General features: G+C 37.4%; 1 protein-coding gene across 2 annotated transcripts in view; it reads left to right on the top strand.

Annotated features, from left to right (window-relative positions):
* TPPP (tubulin polymerization promoting protein) overlaps nucleotides 1–14,763 on the top strand; it is a 90,489-nt gene extending 75,726 nt beyond the window's left edge. Inside the window, exons 4-5 of one of the 2 annotated variants that reach the window (XM_051609368.1) lie at nucleotides 6,380–6,517; nucleotides 8,582–14,763. In XM_051609368.1, the coding sequence (XP_051465328.1) occupies nucleotides 6,380–6,517; nucleotides 8,582–8,617 (174 nt within the window). In that variant the 3' untranslated portion in view covers nucleotides 8,618–14,763. Of the gene's footprint in view, nucleotides 1–6,379 lie in introns of both variants that reach the window. The other variant, XM_051609367.1, reaches the window with a different exon arrangement.
* Nucleotides 14,764–16,025: the final 1,262 nt, after the last annotated feature.

The following is a 16,025-nucleotide window of genomic DNA, read 5'->3' as shown; positions in this document are numbered from 1 at the left end:
TGAAAAAGTAGGGAGAGTGTTGACTTGCTAAGATGAAAGTTATCCACATCCAGCCCTTTGTGCTGTTCACTGTATTTCTTCCTACATTTTTCTTCACTCATGAGGGATGGTCAGCTTCCCCCAATCCCTCTCTTTTAAACTTGTCTCTGAAGCCCATGTGTGATTCATCTAATAAACATCTGGGATGCACAGAAGAATGAGCTCCCAACTAGCCTTTTAGTTGTTTTTGCTCTTTGTTCAATTGCCTGTTTAGTTTCTGTAGTTGGTTTTGTTATTCATAAATAAAAAGAGCCTTTTGATGAAAAGAGGTTGGGTGCACATTCAGTTCATAAAGGCAGTTCACTAAAAATATGTAATCTCTTCATATAGGAATCTTCATGAATAAACTTGTCACCTTAGGACTTCTGTATCCTGGCTTCATCAAGGGGAAGTCATGGTTGACCAACCGGATATTTCTACAAAGAAATGACTGGCCCAGTAGATAAGGGAAGAGGCTTATGTCTACCTGGACTTCAGCAAGGCCTTTGACATGGTCTCCCATAAGAGTCTCATAGCCCCTCATGCTGTTTCTGTAGAGACTGGATAAGCAGACAGTGAGGTGGATTGTAAACTGGCTGAATGGCTGGGCCCTGCAGATGATGATGAGCTGCACAGAATCTAGTTGTAGGTCAGTAACTAGCAGTGTACCTTGGAGGGGGCATACTTGGTTCCGTCCTATTTAACATCTTCATTAGTGATCTGTATGGTGCAATGGAGTGTACACTCAGCAAGTTTTCTGGCACAAAGTTGGGAGGAGTGGCTGATAGGTTATCCAGATGCTGCCATCAAAAGGATGTCAGTCAACAGCCTGGAGAAATGGGCTGACAGGAACCATAGGAAGTTCAGCAAGGAAAAGTGGAAAGTCCAGCACCTGGTGAGAAACAATCCCATGCACCAGGATATGCTGGGGCCACACAACTGTAAAGGAACATGAAAAGGACCTGGGGGTCCTGGTAGGAACCAAGTTCAACTTGAGCCAACAGTGTGCCCTTGCCACATGGAAGGCTACTGGTATCCTGGGCTGCATTAAGTGAACTACTGCTGGCCAGACCAAGGGAAGTGCTCCTTCACTTCTGCTCAGCACTGGTAAGGTCACATCTGGAGTGCTGTATTCACCTCTGGGCTCCCTAGCAGAAGATTGGTATGGTTCTAGTAGAAGATTGGTATGGAGCTACTGGAGAGACGCCACTGAGGAGCCTTGAAGGTGATGAAGGGACTGGAGCATCTGTCCTATGAGGAAAGGCTGAGAGTGATTCTGTGTTTCTGTGACTGTTTAGCCTCGAGAACAGATGGCTTAAGGGCAATCTGATCCATGTATATAAGTACCTGAAGGGGGGATACAAAGAAGATGGAGTCAGGCTCTTTTTAGTAGCACCCAGTGTTAGGACAAAAAGACACAAACTGAAATATGGGAGGTTCTGTGTATCAGGAAACACTTTTTCACTGTGAGGGTGACCAAGCACTGTCATAGGTTGCCCAGGGAGGTGGTTGTGTCTCCATCCTTGGAGACATTCAAAAGTCATCTAGAAATGATCCTGGCTTTAGGTGAGAGGATAGGGATTGGAGCAGATGCCCTCTAGAGAACTTTTCCAACCTCAACCACTCTGATTCTATGATACATAGTACAGCTAGCTGCTTCTGGTTGAGAAATCCAAGACAGATGTGAAATCCTTGAGTAGGCTACTCTGTATTTACAAAGGCTTTTTTGAGAGAAAGCACCTTAGCAGGATGCTTTGATTGCACTTGGCCCTTCTCTGTAAGGTTCACATGACCTTAATGTATTTTATTTCTTAACTATTTCACACTCATTGTAAGAAACATAAAAGGAGAAGAAAAAAGAGAAATTCTGGGTGTTCTGCATAGCCTTATAGTGTGGCATCTCATGATGTCTGATCTTTTGTATGGATGGATCTGTTAATGGAGTGACAGAATATTGCACAAGGAATTAAAATTGCGTGGATTTTGTACAGTTGGAAACAAAGTGAACCTCCCATTTCACAGAAATTATGCCAACAGGAAACTAGCAGGCATTCCCACCTTTCAGTTGTAATATTCTGTCACATGAGGAAGAGCTGCACCAGTGACTTCACATACAACATAGGAAAAGACTGCTGTTCTTACTCAGTTAAAAACAATTTGGAAAAAGAATATTTGCCTTGCAGCTTTTATTCTGTGATATTAATTTAACTTTCCTCGGAAAGCTGATGCTACTTTCTCCCTGCACATACACATACCAACTTTCAATTAATACATATGAAAGCCAAAAATCTGAACCATTGTCCCAAGTTGTCTGTTAAATAAGTGTGATTTTTCAATTTCTGAGCTATGTCAAAAGGCTGCTAAACCACAGAACTATTTTTTTTTTTTTAAATTTCAACCGTTTGCAGTATTGCTGTTGCACTGGGAACACACTTGGCTCTAGCAAATGAAGAATGAGTTATAAAAGAATGTTTTCATGTTAATCCTTCATAAATCTTCACCAGAGGAGGTAACAGTGTTATGAAAGAGACACCAGGAGGAAGCAGTGGATGTGAAATCTGTAGACAAGTGACTGGTAAATTCCAAATTGAGAAAGTACCAAGATAAATTTGTGGAGGAAAAGAAACAAATCCTAAAAACCCCACTCAGTGCAAAATCCTACACAAGGTAAAATCTATTTATAACATTTCTAGTAAGCTAGTTCTTATTCACATGTACCTATTTTCTAATAAATTTTATTCACACCCAATCTCACAGTCAAGCACAAAGATATGTGTGCCAAATTGGCCATATTTTGGCATATGCATTGCATTCCTTCTGTGTGGGTGACACAGGATGCTCACATCACTGTGTCTCCTAGGTCCTTTTTGAATGACAACTAACTAGTTTTTGGATAAATGTTTCATGACCTTTAAGGGTCAATAGTTGCTATAAACTTGTTACTTCAGGATCTTAGTTCATCTTCTGTAAATTGTAGGCCAAGCTGTTGCTCATCCTCTGTTCTCTGTGTTGGTTTGAAATGTGTCACTGTTTACACAGTAACTAATGGGAAAAACAAAGGTTCATGTGGTATGCAGAAATCTTATTACTGTCATCTTGTTCTTAGGATGCTTTTTTTTTTCTGATAAGTCAGCCATGTTGTGATTTTATCATAGTACACTTTGTGTACTATGTACACAACGTATTCCTCAAGTTTACTACTAGGAATTATGTCCTGGGAGTAATTTCCTGGGAACATTCTTCATTATTAACACAGGCTATTATTTTAATCCTTGCTTTATTGTTTTGTTTTGCATATTATAATATACATACATTTCCTTTCATATTGCACTCATACAAATCTCAGTTACAATTACAAATATTTTTATTGTAATTTGGATATTGAGGCAAATCTCATACTGATCATGGCACAGCTTTGAAACAGAGGAGCAGAAGCTCTAGTCCTTTTTCCAAATAGTGATTAAACTTGCCATTACAAATTCTCAGAATAGCAGTCAGTCCTGAGAATTAATTTGGTAAAGGAAAAGGTAGTCAACTAGGTTTTCTGCAACTTCTCTTTGCATATGAGAATGCAGAGTGTATGCATCTTTAGAGAAAACTGATTTTCCATAAAGTAGTGGTATTGAAATACAAGGAAGGTAAATATGTGTTAAGTTTAATGAACTTTATGCTTAATATTGCCCCTGTCTTGCATTTGTAGTATTTCCATGTTTACAGTAGAAACAACTTTTGTCACTAGTAACATCCTGTGGCTTTTAGCAAGTGTTGTGTAAGTACACGTAGAGCAAAGTTCAGTCATATAATCATACAATAATAATTCTTGCAGCTTCTGGTGTTAGGGACAATGAAAGATATTTTGGCTAGTATTGTGCTGTAGCTTTTTCCTTGCTGACTTAAATGGGGAGAGTCACAGATAGGATCTTCATTTTCTTAATAAGTCTGTTAAAAACACACAAGAAGTGTGCTAATTAAAAAATTGCCTTTAGTAAGAGGCATGATATGTTCTTTCAGAGAAGAATGATCTAGTAATAACTTAGGCAAGCACAAGAAACTTCTGACCTATGGTTAGCCTTTATTAGTATGCTCCTGCAGCTGTTATGACCTATGGGGGTTTTAAAATGCTACCTAGATGTGGAGCCCATATATTTATAAGAATTAGATAAGACACCTCTATTACCCATTACTATAAATGCTTCATGGTTCAAAATGGTGGTTGGTGAAGATTGATTAGTCATGCAGTGTGACAGTTTGTCTTCAAGTGGTGGCTAGGTACTTACTCATGAATACTGCATAACAGGAAACACTACACCATATATGCATAATAGGGAATACTACATCATATATGCTTATTCTGATGGGTTTGCGCCAGAATTTTTGTTCAAGGCACAAGCCCCCATGTTTCCTTTCACTTACCAAGCAAAATAGCAATTCACAAGTAAGACTTAAAATAACACAGAATTCCTGTGCCCAGGATGAAGCTAACAGGTTGTGCACTCTTACAGAAGTGTGTGTCGGTTTTCCTCAAGCTGTGAGAGTCATTTCCAGTGGCCAGACAATCCTTTGGTTCTGTTGTGTGACTCTGTGTATAACCTTCTTGATTTACTAATACCCTGAGGAACAGAAGGGATAAATTCTCATCTGGGCCAGGAGTTTTTACATTACAAACATGCTTTTGATATTTTAGCTTATACATTTTTATTGCATTTTCATTTTATCTGGCTCAGCTGCTAACACTATTACTGATCACTGGGTGTATTTTTTAACTAGCTCTACTGTGAACACAGGTTTTCTGGTTATAGGGTGCTAGCAGCCAAATGTGGACAAGAAATCTGTGAATTAAGACACATTACTTCTTCTTAAGCATGGTCTTAATGTCTGATTTTTGATATAGAAAAATAACCACTTCTGCAAATAATACTCTATGACTGCAAGGCCAAAGTCCCTAAAGGTCATTCAGCAATGCTCTTTTGATAAACGGATACTCCAGCAGTAGTTTTCTTTTAGACAGTGACAGAACTCACACCTCCACGACACCCTTCACCTCAGGGCTGTAGGTGAAAGTATCACTGCAGAGCAGTGCCGTATTGTGTGCATGTCACATGTTGAGTGTGGTTGAAGGGATAAAAGCAGAATTTTACAACCTGACATTCTCATGAGGTAGTTATGGATGCAGAGAAATTCCCTCAAAACAGCTTTTATTTTAATGGTGTGGAGGACATGTGGCTTCCATGGCGTATAAGCTACAGCATTCATTCCCAGTCTAACTGAAACCATGTATCATGTTCTTTTTGGTAGAGATTGAAGCATCTTTTCCAAGCCTCATGTTTCAATTTCAGCATTAAAAGGTATTTGACATAAGTCATCCTATGGAAGAACTGTGTGTTACTTTGAAAACCTGTTATTAAGTCTCATTAATGAGCTTTTATTTGGGCTGAGGATGGGTAGAGGAGGAATGACGTATCTGATGAAAGGTAAGATTCTTCACTAAAATGAAGGCCATGTCACTTTTGTCTCTAAAATGCACCCTAACAGGGTGACACACATAAGAAAGATGCCCAAATGTTATCAATCAAGTCTTTGTTTATCTTATCTCCACTTCCACTACTATGCAAACACATTTTGTGTTTCCCCTTTTCCTTCAGTGCCCTGTCTCTTGATTTTAAAATGTAAACTTAAGGATAAAAGCAACTGCTTCCAGTCCAAGCACGCAGGTTAACATGCTCCTGTATTGGTCTGTGAAATATTTTTCTTTCCATTTGTCTAGTCAAATTTTCTGTGTCTCAATAACAATATTTTAATTTTTAAGTAGCCTGATATGACTCAGTGGAAGCAATGGAGAGGAGAGTCTTTGCTCAGTGCTATTTCATAGACTGCTAATTTGCTAACATTGAAAATAACTTTCGGTCATTCTAGTTTGTTGCTTCTCTTATGAATCCTAGAGTTTAGAATATACTTGTGTCTCGAAGCAATGAATTCTAGTTTTATTGGTTTACTTTTTCTGTATTGGTGTAGCCAGGCTTTTATGCTTGGATGTTGATGTAATGGATTTTGACCACAACTGTTCCCTATGACTTCTTAATATTTTTAGTGTGTAGAACTTGATTTTTAATCAGAAGTACTACATATTGAAAATCTCTTCCAAAAGTTCTTTTCATAACTTGCAGACATTTTATTCTTGGCTATATGATTACTGTCATTGTATGTAATGCCAAGAAACAAACATTTTTTGTATCCTTTTGCTGGAACTGAGTAGATAGTTATGTAGTCTCTAGCAAAGATTTAAATATTGGTAGCATGTACCAAATGCCTGTATTAAGAATAATTTATTTCTGATTTTTTTTCTTTTCTTTTTTTCCAATAGAAAGCCATTTCATCTCCAACAGTATCACGTCTTACAGATACATCAAAATTCACAGGTTCTCACAAAGAGAGATTTGATCCCAGTGGGAAAGGAAAAGGCAAAGCTGGCCGAGAAGATCTGGTGGATGCTTCAGGATATGTATCCGGCTATAAGCATGCAGGCACATATGATCATAAAGTACAAGGAAGCAAGTAAGGCCGAGAGCTTACAACACAGAGGGAGCAAGAGAGGGGAAAGAGAACATATTTGTAAGAATGAGGTAGATGAATCCCACATGTTTTGGTTATTGTGAGTGCTAAGACTGGAACTGGAACTGATTTCAACATCTGCTGAGCTACTTGCAGCATAACACCACTTCATTACATTCCTCATGTGTATATTGGCAACAATAAATATATCAGTACAAAAAAAATACATAATTTTGCTGAGCTTTAGATTTTAAAAAAACAACAAACAAATAAAAAAAAAACAACCAGAACCCAGAAAGTCAAGAGCAGAGATATACACTTCATTAATTCAAGGAAGACATCTCAAACATTCCTAAATATCAGGTTGCCCTGAGGATGTCAACTAGAACCTCTTGAAAAGAGGATCTTTCATAGCCATCTTTCTGAAGAATATACCATTATTTATGCAGTTTGATTTGACTACTGTTTTGTTGGAGTTTTTTTAGATGTCTTATATGGGATCTGACACTTTATTTAAAACACTCAACAATATACTACTGGGGAGTAAGTGGTTGTAATATACAAGGTGCTAGTCTGTAAATGTCATACACCACTCATGAAAAACAGATTTAATTTTTCTTTTTTAAAAAAGACAATATAGGTTCTAAAGTATTTTATGTCAACAGCGAGGTGGAAAATACCAGCCCTTACTTTCCTCCTGTCTATACTTCATGCTTGTTACTATGTACTGTAGCATGGTTCTGACTGGCTGGATTTGGATGGAGTTATTGTACTAACCTGAGAGGTGAGGCACAAGAACTTACTGAGAAAGTGTACTCGAGCTTTTTGCAGTGTATTTTCAAGTTTACACTGCTTCACATTTGAAGTGAAGGGGGCATTAAGCTAATAATACTTTAAAATATTGAATATGACTAAACACTGCCAATTGGATTGCTATTAAGTGAATGTTATTATGCTCATACATGGGCACATATTCCCTTTAAGCTGTAACATATGTAAGGAAAGTTTATAGCCCCTTGGAATAAGGGCATTTACCATTTACATCAATGTAATTTGGTGCAATTTGCCCACAAAAAATATACTATTATAACTGGGCTACTTTTTATGTAAGATTTGTTTGAAGCTAAGGGATTTGATTCTTTGTTCACTGTTGCTGCCTAACTTGGGAGTAATAGTATTGATGGGAATGGCTTTCCACTGCTATAAAAGAAGAACCAATTCCACAGGCTTAAGGTACAGGCAACTTGATGTGACCTCCCTTGGGCCCAAAATGCCAAAACAACTTAATAGGAATAAAAATAACTAATGTTTTATATTGGTTAAAGAAGGACATAGAAGGCTTGGTCCAATTTTCTGCAAGAGCTGAACAAATACCCTAATGTATCACTCTGCTTCTGTAAATTTATGAAAGATAGAATTTTCAGTATTCAAAAATCACAGTTAGCAGTTCTGCTTCTTTCAAAAAGACCTCATCCGCCGATTTTCATTTTCATCTCTGAATAAGGGTTAATTCCCCTAACCCATATCAGCATGCCACTCAGAAAACATAAAATATAGTAGGCAGTGTGTACTGTCCTGTGCCATGCAGGTCAACAGTCTGTATTTGGCCAATGTTCAGAAACAGAGCACTTGATTTCAGCCCTTAAACTGTTAATGTTTTTTTTCTTTGACATTGAATGTTAACCTGCCTTGTAACTTTGCAGCCAATGACTCTGAGCCCATACATGGCCTGAAACCAAAGCAACAGTAGCAAACAAGGGCAAGGACTTCCTTGTGGACTTGGAGATTTTTTATTTGTTTATAATTTTTTGGTGGTTTTGTTTTGAGGAGGGAGGAAGTTTGCCAAAACTTAGCACTTGTTCTTGTAAAGATTTAAATTGCTTTTTCTATGGTTGGCTCTTGGTTACCTGGGAGTATTTTTGATTTATGTAAGGATTCTCAGAATGAGAAGCATGCAGCTTTGTGAAGTCTTTTCAAGAGTTACCCATTTTTCTTGACAAAAAACTCTGCACAGAATGAAGGATTATCCATTCCTGCCTTGCACTGGTGACCTGTCACACCCAGAGGCAGAAAATAGCATACTATTATACAAACAATGGCTTCATTATTCCAGCATGGTAGTGAACTGTCTAAATGTAGAGAACCTTCTTCTACATCACTGATGCCTGTGCACCTGAAGAGGGAAGAAGCCTCTAACTCTTGGTAAATCCTTCAGCTAAGTTACATGCAAAACCATTATCCCTGCTTTAAGAATTGATTTATAACTCACTGATAACTGAAAAGAACTGGACACAGCCCAATGAAGGGTGAAGTCCAGTTTACTGCAGAGCCTTTTCAGCATATTGTGATCTGGCTTTTTGCTGCTAGCTAGCTGTCTTGTCTGGTACATCAGGTGATAATTAACCTGTGGTGCAAAAGTGACAGGCTTTCTGAGGTACCCAAATACTAAGTGTCAGTAATTCCAGATTGTTGCTACACAGGAGCAGTGATTGGTTAGAAATGTTTTATGGTATGATTAGATTTTATGTTGCTAGCTCACAGTGTGAGAGAGACCAGCATGCAAAGGAATTGAGAATGTGGACAGATTGAAGCTGACACTACTCAAAATTGAGCTACTCTGCTTGGAAGAGGCTGATGGAACTAGATGGGGTTCTGCCAGAGTTTATCTTGCATTACTTGTCCAGTATAAAATCCCTGCCATGAACCAGAGCACTTTGTATGGAACTCATGCAAAGTTTTTAGACATACTTTCAATGGTGTAGTAAGCTATAGATCAGGACCTGAGTATATGCTTCAGATAGCAGTATTTTATTTTGAGGAAGACACTTTGTTTTTATTCTTTGTTTCTACAGTTGGATGGTGTCAAAGCTCAATCAAACTGATGCATGAAAATAAGTCAATCTGATATGACAGTGACAAAGGGAAGTTGTGGCTAGCAACATAGTACTTTTCCCTTTATTAGGAAGATAAGAGCTATGAATAAAAGCAGCATATGCAGCTGTGTATTAGGGTTTCAGCCAACTACTTAAGCTATTACTTTTTCACTAATATCTGGAGGAAATTAAAAGCCTAAGTACTAGCTTGAATGCAAGCTAGAAGTTCCAGGACTGCTTGGGAGTGAAGCAAAGTCCCTCTTCTTGTTCATCCACCATTCCCTCAACTCTCAGGACATAAGTACATCTGGTGCCTCAAAGATGAGGGAAAGGGATAGCTCAGGACTTGCAGGGGGTGCTTTCTTTCAACCCTTAAAGTGTTGTAGAGCATATGCTCTTCCTCTGGACCATACTCCAGACTTCAAGTAAATGTCATGTCTGAAGTAAGGATGTGGGTACCTAATAAGGCTTACACTCGTTTCCTTTTTTGGAGGCATCTGAACTAATTTCATCTAACTTTCCAGTCTGATTTTCAGCACTATGCAGCATGCTTCTATGTGGCATCTGTAAAACCCCATTGGTCCTAATTATCTCTGCTTTCGTTACCACTGAACATTCTACCAAAAGAAATGCAATCAGAAAGTTCAAGTAGCTTTTTAGCAATAACTGCCATAAAGAACAAACTCAAATCACACTGTTCATTTAAAATTAAACCCTTAAATATTACAGCAGAACACAAACTTATCTGTCCCAAAAGAAATATTGAACTTTGGACAGTGGCCACATTTATTTTTTTTTTTTAAACCTACAATATTTCTTATCTCTTTTTCACTTTAAGGAAGGGAAAGGGAGTTTTCAAAACTACTCACATATCACAACTTTTTTCATCAGCATAGAGATGGTCTTTCAAGGATATTTTGGATCCGAGTATGATATTTTATGTGTACTTTATTGACCGTACCTAAATTAAAATATCCCCTGACAACTTTTTGGCATTATAGAAAGCTTTGTTCATGAATTAGTATCTCAGTCACTCATATTTTGCATCTATTGGCTCGATATTTTTATGGTAGCTGGAATTAGCCAGACCTAAAAGGCAAATTACTGCTATGGGTTTAGCTTGCGAGTGATAGGTATCCCAGCCATCTATAACCACAGACAGAGAAAACCCTTGTGTATCTTTCTCCAAACCCAAAACTTTAAATTTGTAATGGATAGGTTTTTTCCCTAAGGCTTGTCATAGTTTTAAAATACATTTTAATTATTTGTGCTTGCATGTATGACACTCAAAACACAGCCCTGCCTTTCAGTGGTGCATGTATTCTGGGAGATTGTGTTTGTCATGCATGAATGAGAATTCTCTGTTTGCACTGGCCAAGAATCAAACCCTTTTCCTTCAAGACAGAGCAAATGCTAATGTGCTGCATTAGTACATATCCTCTTAACTGACAGTTATCATTGAGTGTGTGCCAAAATTACTAGAGCTTTTTGTACATTGTTTGTACAATATTATGTTCTTGACTTGTCTATTTCTTGGTAATGTGTAATGTAATACACAATACTTGTACAGATTTGTGTGTGCATACACATACTTTTTGGATCCAGCTAAGTAATTAAACCGCATAAATGTTGATCCAAACCTTAATTCTTATTAGGGCCAAAACTCTAGTTCTGCGGCCAGTGCTGTCCAGACCAGCTGGTGACACTGCCATTGTCCCTCCTTACTGTGAAAGTAAGTCATGTAAGGAGGCTTTGATGTTTTTACACCCTGTTCCAATTTCTGGGGAAAATCACTTTTCAAATGATTCTAAGTAGACTTGATGTGACAAGAAGAGTTTCTCCATAGTGAGGCAGTAAGGAGAGAGTCAGTGTGAGAGCAAGATTTCCTCTTGAGTGCTCTCACGAGACTATTTAAAATTATGCCCTGCAAGGACCTTATGTCTTCCTTTGCTCCAACTTTGTGAAGCAATCTTACGCTCACTGTGTATACACACAGCTGATCATCAGTTTGTAAATACAAAGTTGTGGTATATTCAGGTGGGAACAGGGAAGAAGACTATTGTACAATGCCTATGGACTTAAGTCTTCTGTAGACCTTTATAAAATTAAGTACCTGAAGCATAATGACAGATCTCAAACCTGTGCGAAATTCTCACAGTCTGGAGTGCCTCAACGTGATACATATGTGCCTCCTGCATTTGAAGCGTTTGCCCATAAAATAACATCTAGACATACAGTTACACATTTTGTGCATGCAAGTATCTGTTTGGCTTACCTAATATAAGCTGGAAATGATGGACTGGGATGTTCTTTTTAAGTCCTCAGAATGCTAAAACTAGTGAGAGACCTTTAATTGCATTCATACTTGTTTATTAAACTCAAAAACAATGGTTTGAAAGATATCCCAGCTAAGATTGGTGCTTCAGGAAGCTAAAGAAATTGCATGTAAAACTTCCACATTTTAATTGTCCAAGTAATTTGTTTTTGCGGGGTGAAATAACTGTAATATATTTGTTCATGTTTTTGAGTATATTACCTTAGCTATAGTACTTCAAAATCAATATGGAAAAGGTGGATTTCAAAACAAGTTTAAGATATAACTCTTTACTTTGTTGTCAGAAAATGTTTGAATTGGCTAATTTCATTCAAACTAATTGATCATCCACTCTAGGCAGACTTTGGCAAGACCAAGCCTGACAAAAGGGAAAAAAAAACACCTCAGCATATTAGCTGACAGACATTTGCAAAACTGGTTGTCTGACATGACTTTAAAAAAAAATAAATTGCTTTCATAATACATACATGCATTCACACATGCGCTACTTTTGAATATATGTATATACACACACACACACACACACACATATATATATGCCACATGAGTGGCAAGACTACAGAAGGGGCTTTTTTTTAAAACCCTTACATTTGGAAGTTGACATTGATTGCCCAGCTGACTGACACAATTCAGAAAAGTGTTAAGCACCTACCATATTATTTTGTAGGTAAACAGCCAATGAATTAATTTTCAAATATAATTATACAGCATCTTTTTTTGTGAGTTACTGTAAAGCTTATGGCACTGTACGAAGTGAGTTTTCCTATAAACATTTGTAAAGATCTTAAAGATAACACTCACCATAATTTACCCTTACCTTCAGTTTTCTTTATTCAAGATTTTTCTTTTACTTTGCACATTTTTCATAACCAATCACAAATGTGAATAAAGTAACATTCAAGATAATTAAAGATATAACCCTAAAAATACACTGGTACTCATCCATCTTTACATTTTTTATCAGGAGCTATATTACGGATTATCAACAAAATAAGAAAATAGATGGCAATCTGTATCCTCACAGTGTTGAATTATGCTGAGCTCCAGTTTACATCAGATGCGTTTCTGTACACTTGCATTTGTTCAAATGTGATTTTTAAGCAAAGTAATTAAATAATGTAATTGAAGTAATTAAATAATATGAAGTAACAAAGCCTAAGCTCTTTTAAATAGGGTTGTATTAATGTAGCTGAAATGCTGTATGTCTGTAATATTAATGTTAAATAACTCTTTACAAAGGCTTTGTGTGGAGTCAGTGAACCTACAAACTTATGTCTCATATGAAATCCTGTTGGCAAACTACTTCTTTTAACACTGTAGTGTTATGAAATGCAAGGTCAAAAACAAGGACAAAAACAAGTTACAGGATGCAACAAAAGTGGCTTTGTGTTTATCTTTGTGCTGGGTTCAGAATAAATCAGTTGTGGCAAATTATTGCAGCAAGGAAAATGTTTTGTATAACAGTTATAATACAATCTAATTTGCCTTTACGGTCTGTAAAACAGAGAAATGGTCAATGTTGGGTAAGTATATTGAAGTTCATTCTTAGCAACGTTTTGTGTTTCACATATTTAAATATTACAGGAGAAATACATGTTTGAGGTTGGTTTCCTTCAGTCATGAACCATTTATTTATACACATTATGCTGGCTTGTTTGCTGGCTTGTTTTTCTGTCCATGTTGTACCAACATCTATTTCTAATTTGGTTTTCATTTTTTGAATCCTTATTTGCACAAATCTGGATGCACATGTTGTCAGGATCAGATCATAAAGTGAAGAGGAAAAACTATTTTGTCTTTGATTACCTTGAGCACTACTAAAAATTTAATTATTAAGTAGTTGTAATATCGAGATAGGTCTTGATACAGTCTTGATATAGCACAGTACAGATTTTTAAAAATCTTCAGTAAATCTTACTGTTTCTTGTTCTTTTTTAAAATTTGTCTTTAATCTTGGTCCAAAAAACCATGAAGCTGCTGTCTGCTAATAATTACTTGCAATATTTATAATTGTAGACGTTGCAAACATTAACATTCAGCTATACTAGCCTGAGTTCACTGTGAAATTTTCAACACAATAAAAATTGTACATGATTATTTAACCTTACAAGTTTACTTTTCCCCCACTGATTTAACACTGAACCTTTTTTTTTTTCATTGAGGAAATTAACAACTTGAGTATAGCATTTTGTACTCTTAACTATAATTAATAAATATATCCTAAGTAAAGATTTTTAACCACTTGATTAATGGGGCCAGGCACAATCCAGTGCAAAGCACACTGGTCAAAATCTTATCCCCTCTGCAGTCAGTGCCAAAATCCTAACTGGTATTAGCAAAAATGGAACCACCATTACCAAGAGGTTAATATGCTTAGTGACCATGACAAGAAGTTATGGGGAAGCACAACAGTGATTCCCTATTTCCATGTATTCATTTCTGTTAATTTAAAACTACTACTATTCAATCTTTAAAATAAGTAAAAGAAACTTGAAGGGGGATCATATACTACTAGTTTGTACTAGGTTTTTTCAGGAAAAGGAAACAAATTTATATATATATATATATATGCAATATATTTTTACACTGTTTATTAATGCTAGAAAGTATTAAATGTATCACTTTATCAATGTGAATGTTAAAGTAATTATATTGTTATGGATGCTTTAAACCTTTCAAAGTTGTCTTGTTAAAATCTAAACCCACATTAACAATAGAAAAGCTACTTTGTCTCCAACATTATTATTGATGCTTTAAGAAAAATGTTCAAGTACAGCAGTTGTTTGATTAGCACTGTAAAAGCTTGGCTTGAAAAGTTGTAGTAAAATCCATATTGTAAAAACCAATTTTAAAGTATAGCTTCTCATAAAGTATGCTACTGCTGTTGACTAACTGTATAAAATTGTATCTTTAGTTAATAAAGTGATCAATAAATGTGTTACTACATCAATTCCTGGATTGTAGCAATAAATGGTATTTGCAGATAAACTTTGTTACCAGCAGTTATTTTACAGTTCAGTTGTTAAGCAAATTGCTAAAGAATGTATAAATCACATGAAAATACTCACTGAATGACCACCTCTGAGCAGAATCTATTTCTTCTTCGCCATTTTCCTAGAGAAGTTTGTGGCTCATGGCATAGAGATGTACACTCTCTGCTGGGTAAAAAAACTGGCTGGCTGGTTGGCCAAGCCCAGAGAGACGTATTGAATGGGGGTTGGATCCAGCTGGTGGCCAGTCACCAGTGGTGTCCCCCAGGGCTCAGTTTTGGTTCCAGTCTTGTTCAATATCTTCATCAATTATCTAGATGAAGGGATTGCATGCTTCCTAAGTAAGTTTGCAGATGACACTAAGCTGGGAGGAAGTGTCAATTTCCTAGAGGGTAGGAAGGCTCTGCAGAGAGACCTGGACAGACTGGATTGATGGGCTGAGGGCAGTTGTATGAGGTTTAACAAGGCCAAGTGCCAGGTCTTGCACTTTGGTCACAACAACCCCGTGCAAAGCTATAGACTTGGGGATGAGTGGTTGGAAAGTGGAGAAGGACCTAGGGGTGCTGGTTGACGGCCAACAGTGTGCCCAGGTGGCCAAGAAGGCAAAAGGCATCCTGGCCTGCATCAGGAATAGTGTGGCCAGCAGGAGTAGAGAGGTGATTGTGCCCCTCAGCATTGGTGAGGCCACACCTCAAGTGCTATGTCCAGTTCTGGGCCCCTCACTACAAGAAGGATGTCGAGTTGCTGGAGCATGTCCAGAGGAGAGCTACCAAGCTGGTGAAAGGTCTGGAGAATAAGTCCTATTAGGAAAGGCTGAGGGAACTGGGATTATTTAGTTTGAAGAAGAGAAGGCTGAGGGGAGACCTCATTTCTCTCTACAACTACCTGAAAGGAGGTTGTAGGGAGGTGGGAGCTGGCCTCTTCTCCCAAGTGAGTAATGACAGGATGAGAGGAAATGGGCTGAAGTTGCACCAGGGGAGGTTTAGACTAGATACTAGAAAGAATTTCTTTACCAAAAGAGTGGTTGGACAGTGGAACAGGCTGCCCAGGGAGGTGGTGGAGTCACTATCCCTGGAAGCATTTAAAAGAAATACAGATATAGTGCTAAGTGACATGATTTAAGCACTGAATGGGTAAATTAGGTTATGGTAGGGGGATTTAGGTTATGGTTGGACTTGATGATCTTCAAGGTCCCTTCCAACCAGCATGATGCTATGATTCTATGATTTATTTTCCTAGTCTTAATAATGAGTAAAGCTG

This window comes from Apus apus, chromosome 2 (assembly GCF_020740795.1).
Source record: "Apus apus isolate bApuApu2 chromosome 2, bApuApu2.pri.cur, whole genome shotgun sequence".
Taxonomy (NCBI): domain Eukaryota; kingdom Metazoa; phylum Chordata; class Aves; order Apodiformes; family Apodidae; genus Apus; species Apus apus.
This window is presented reverse-complemented; position numbering and strand designations above follow the sequence as displayed.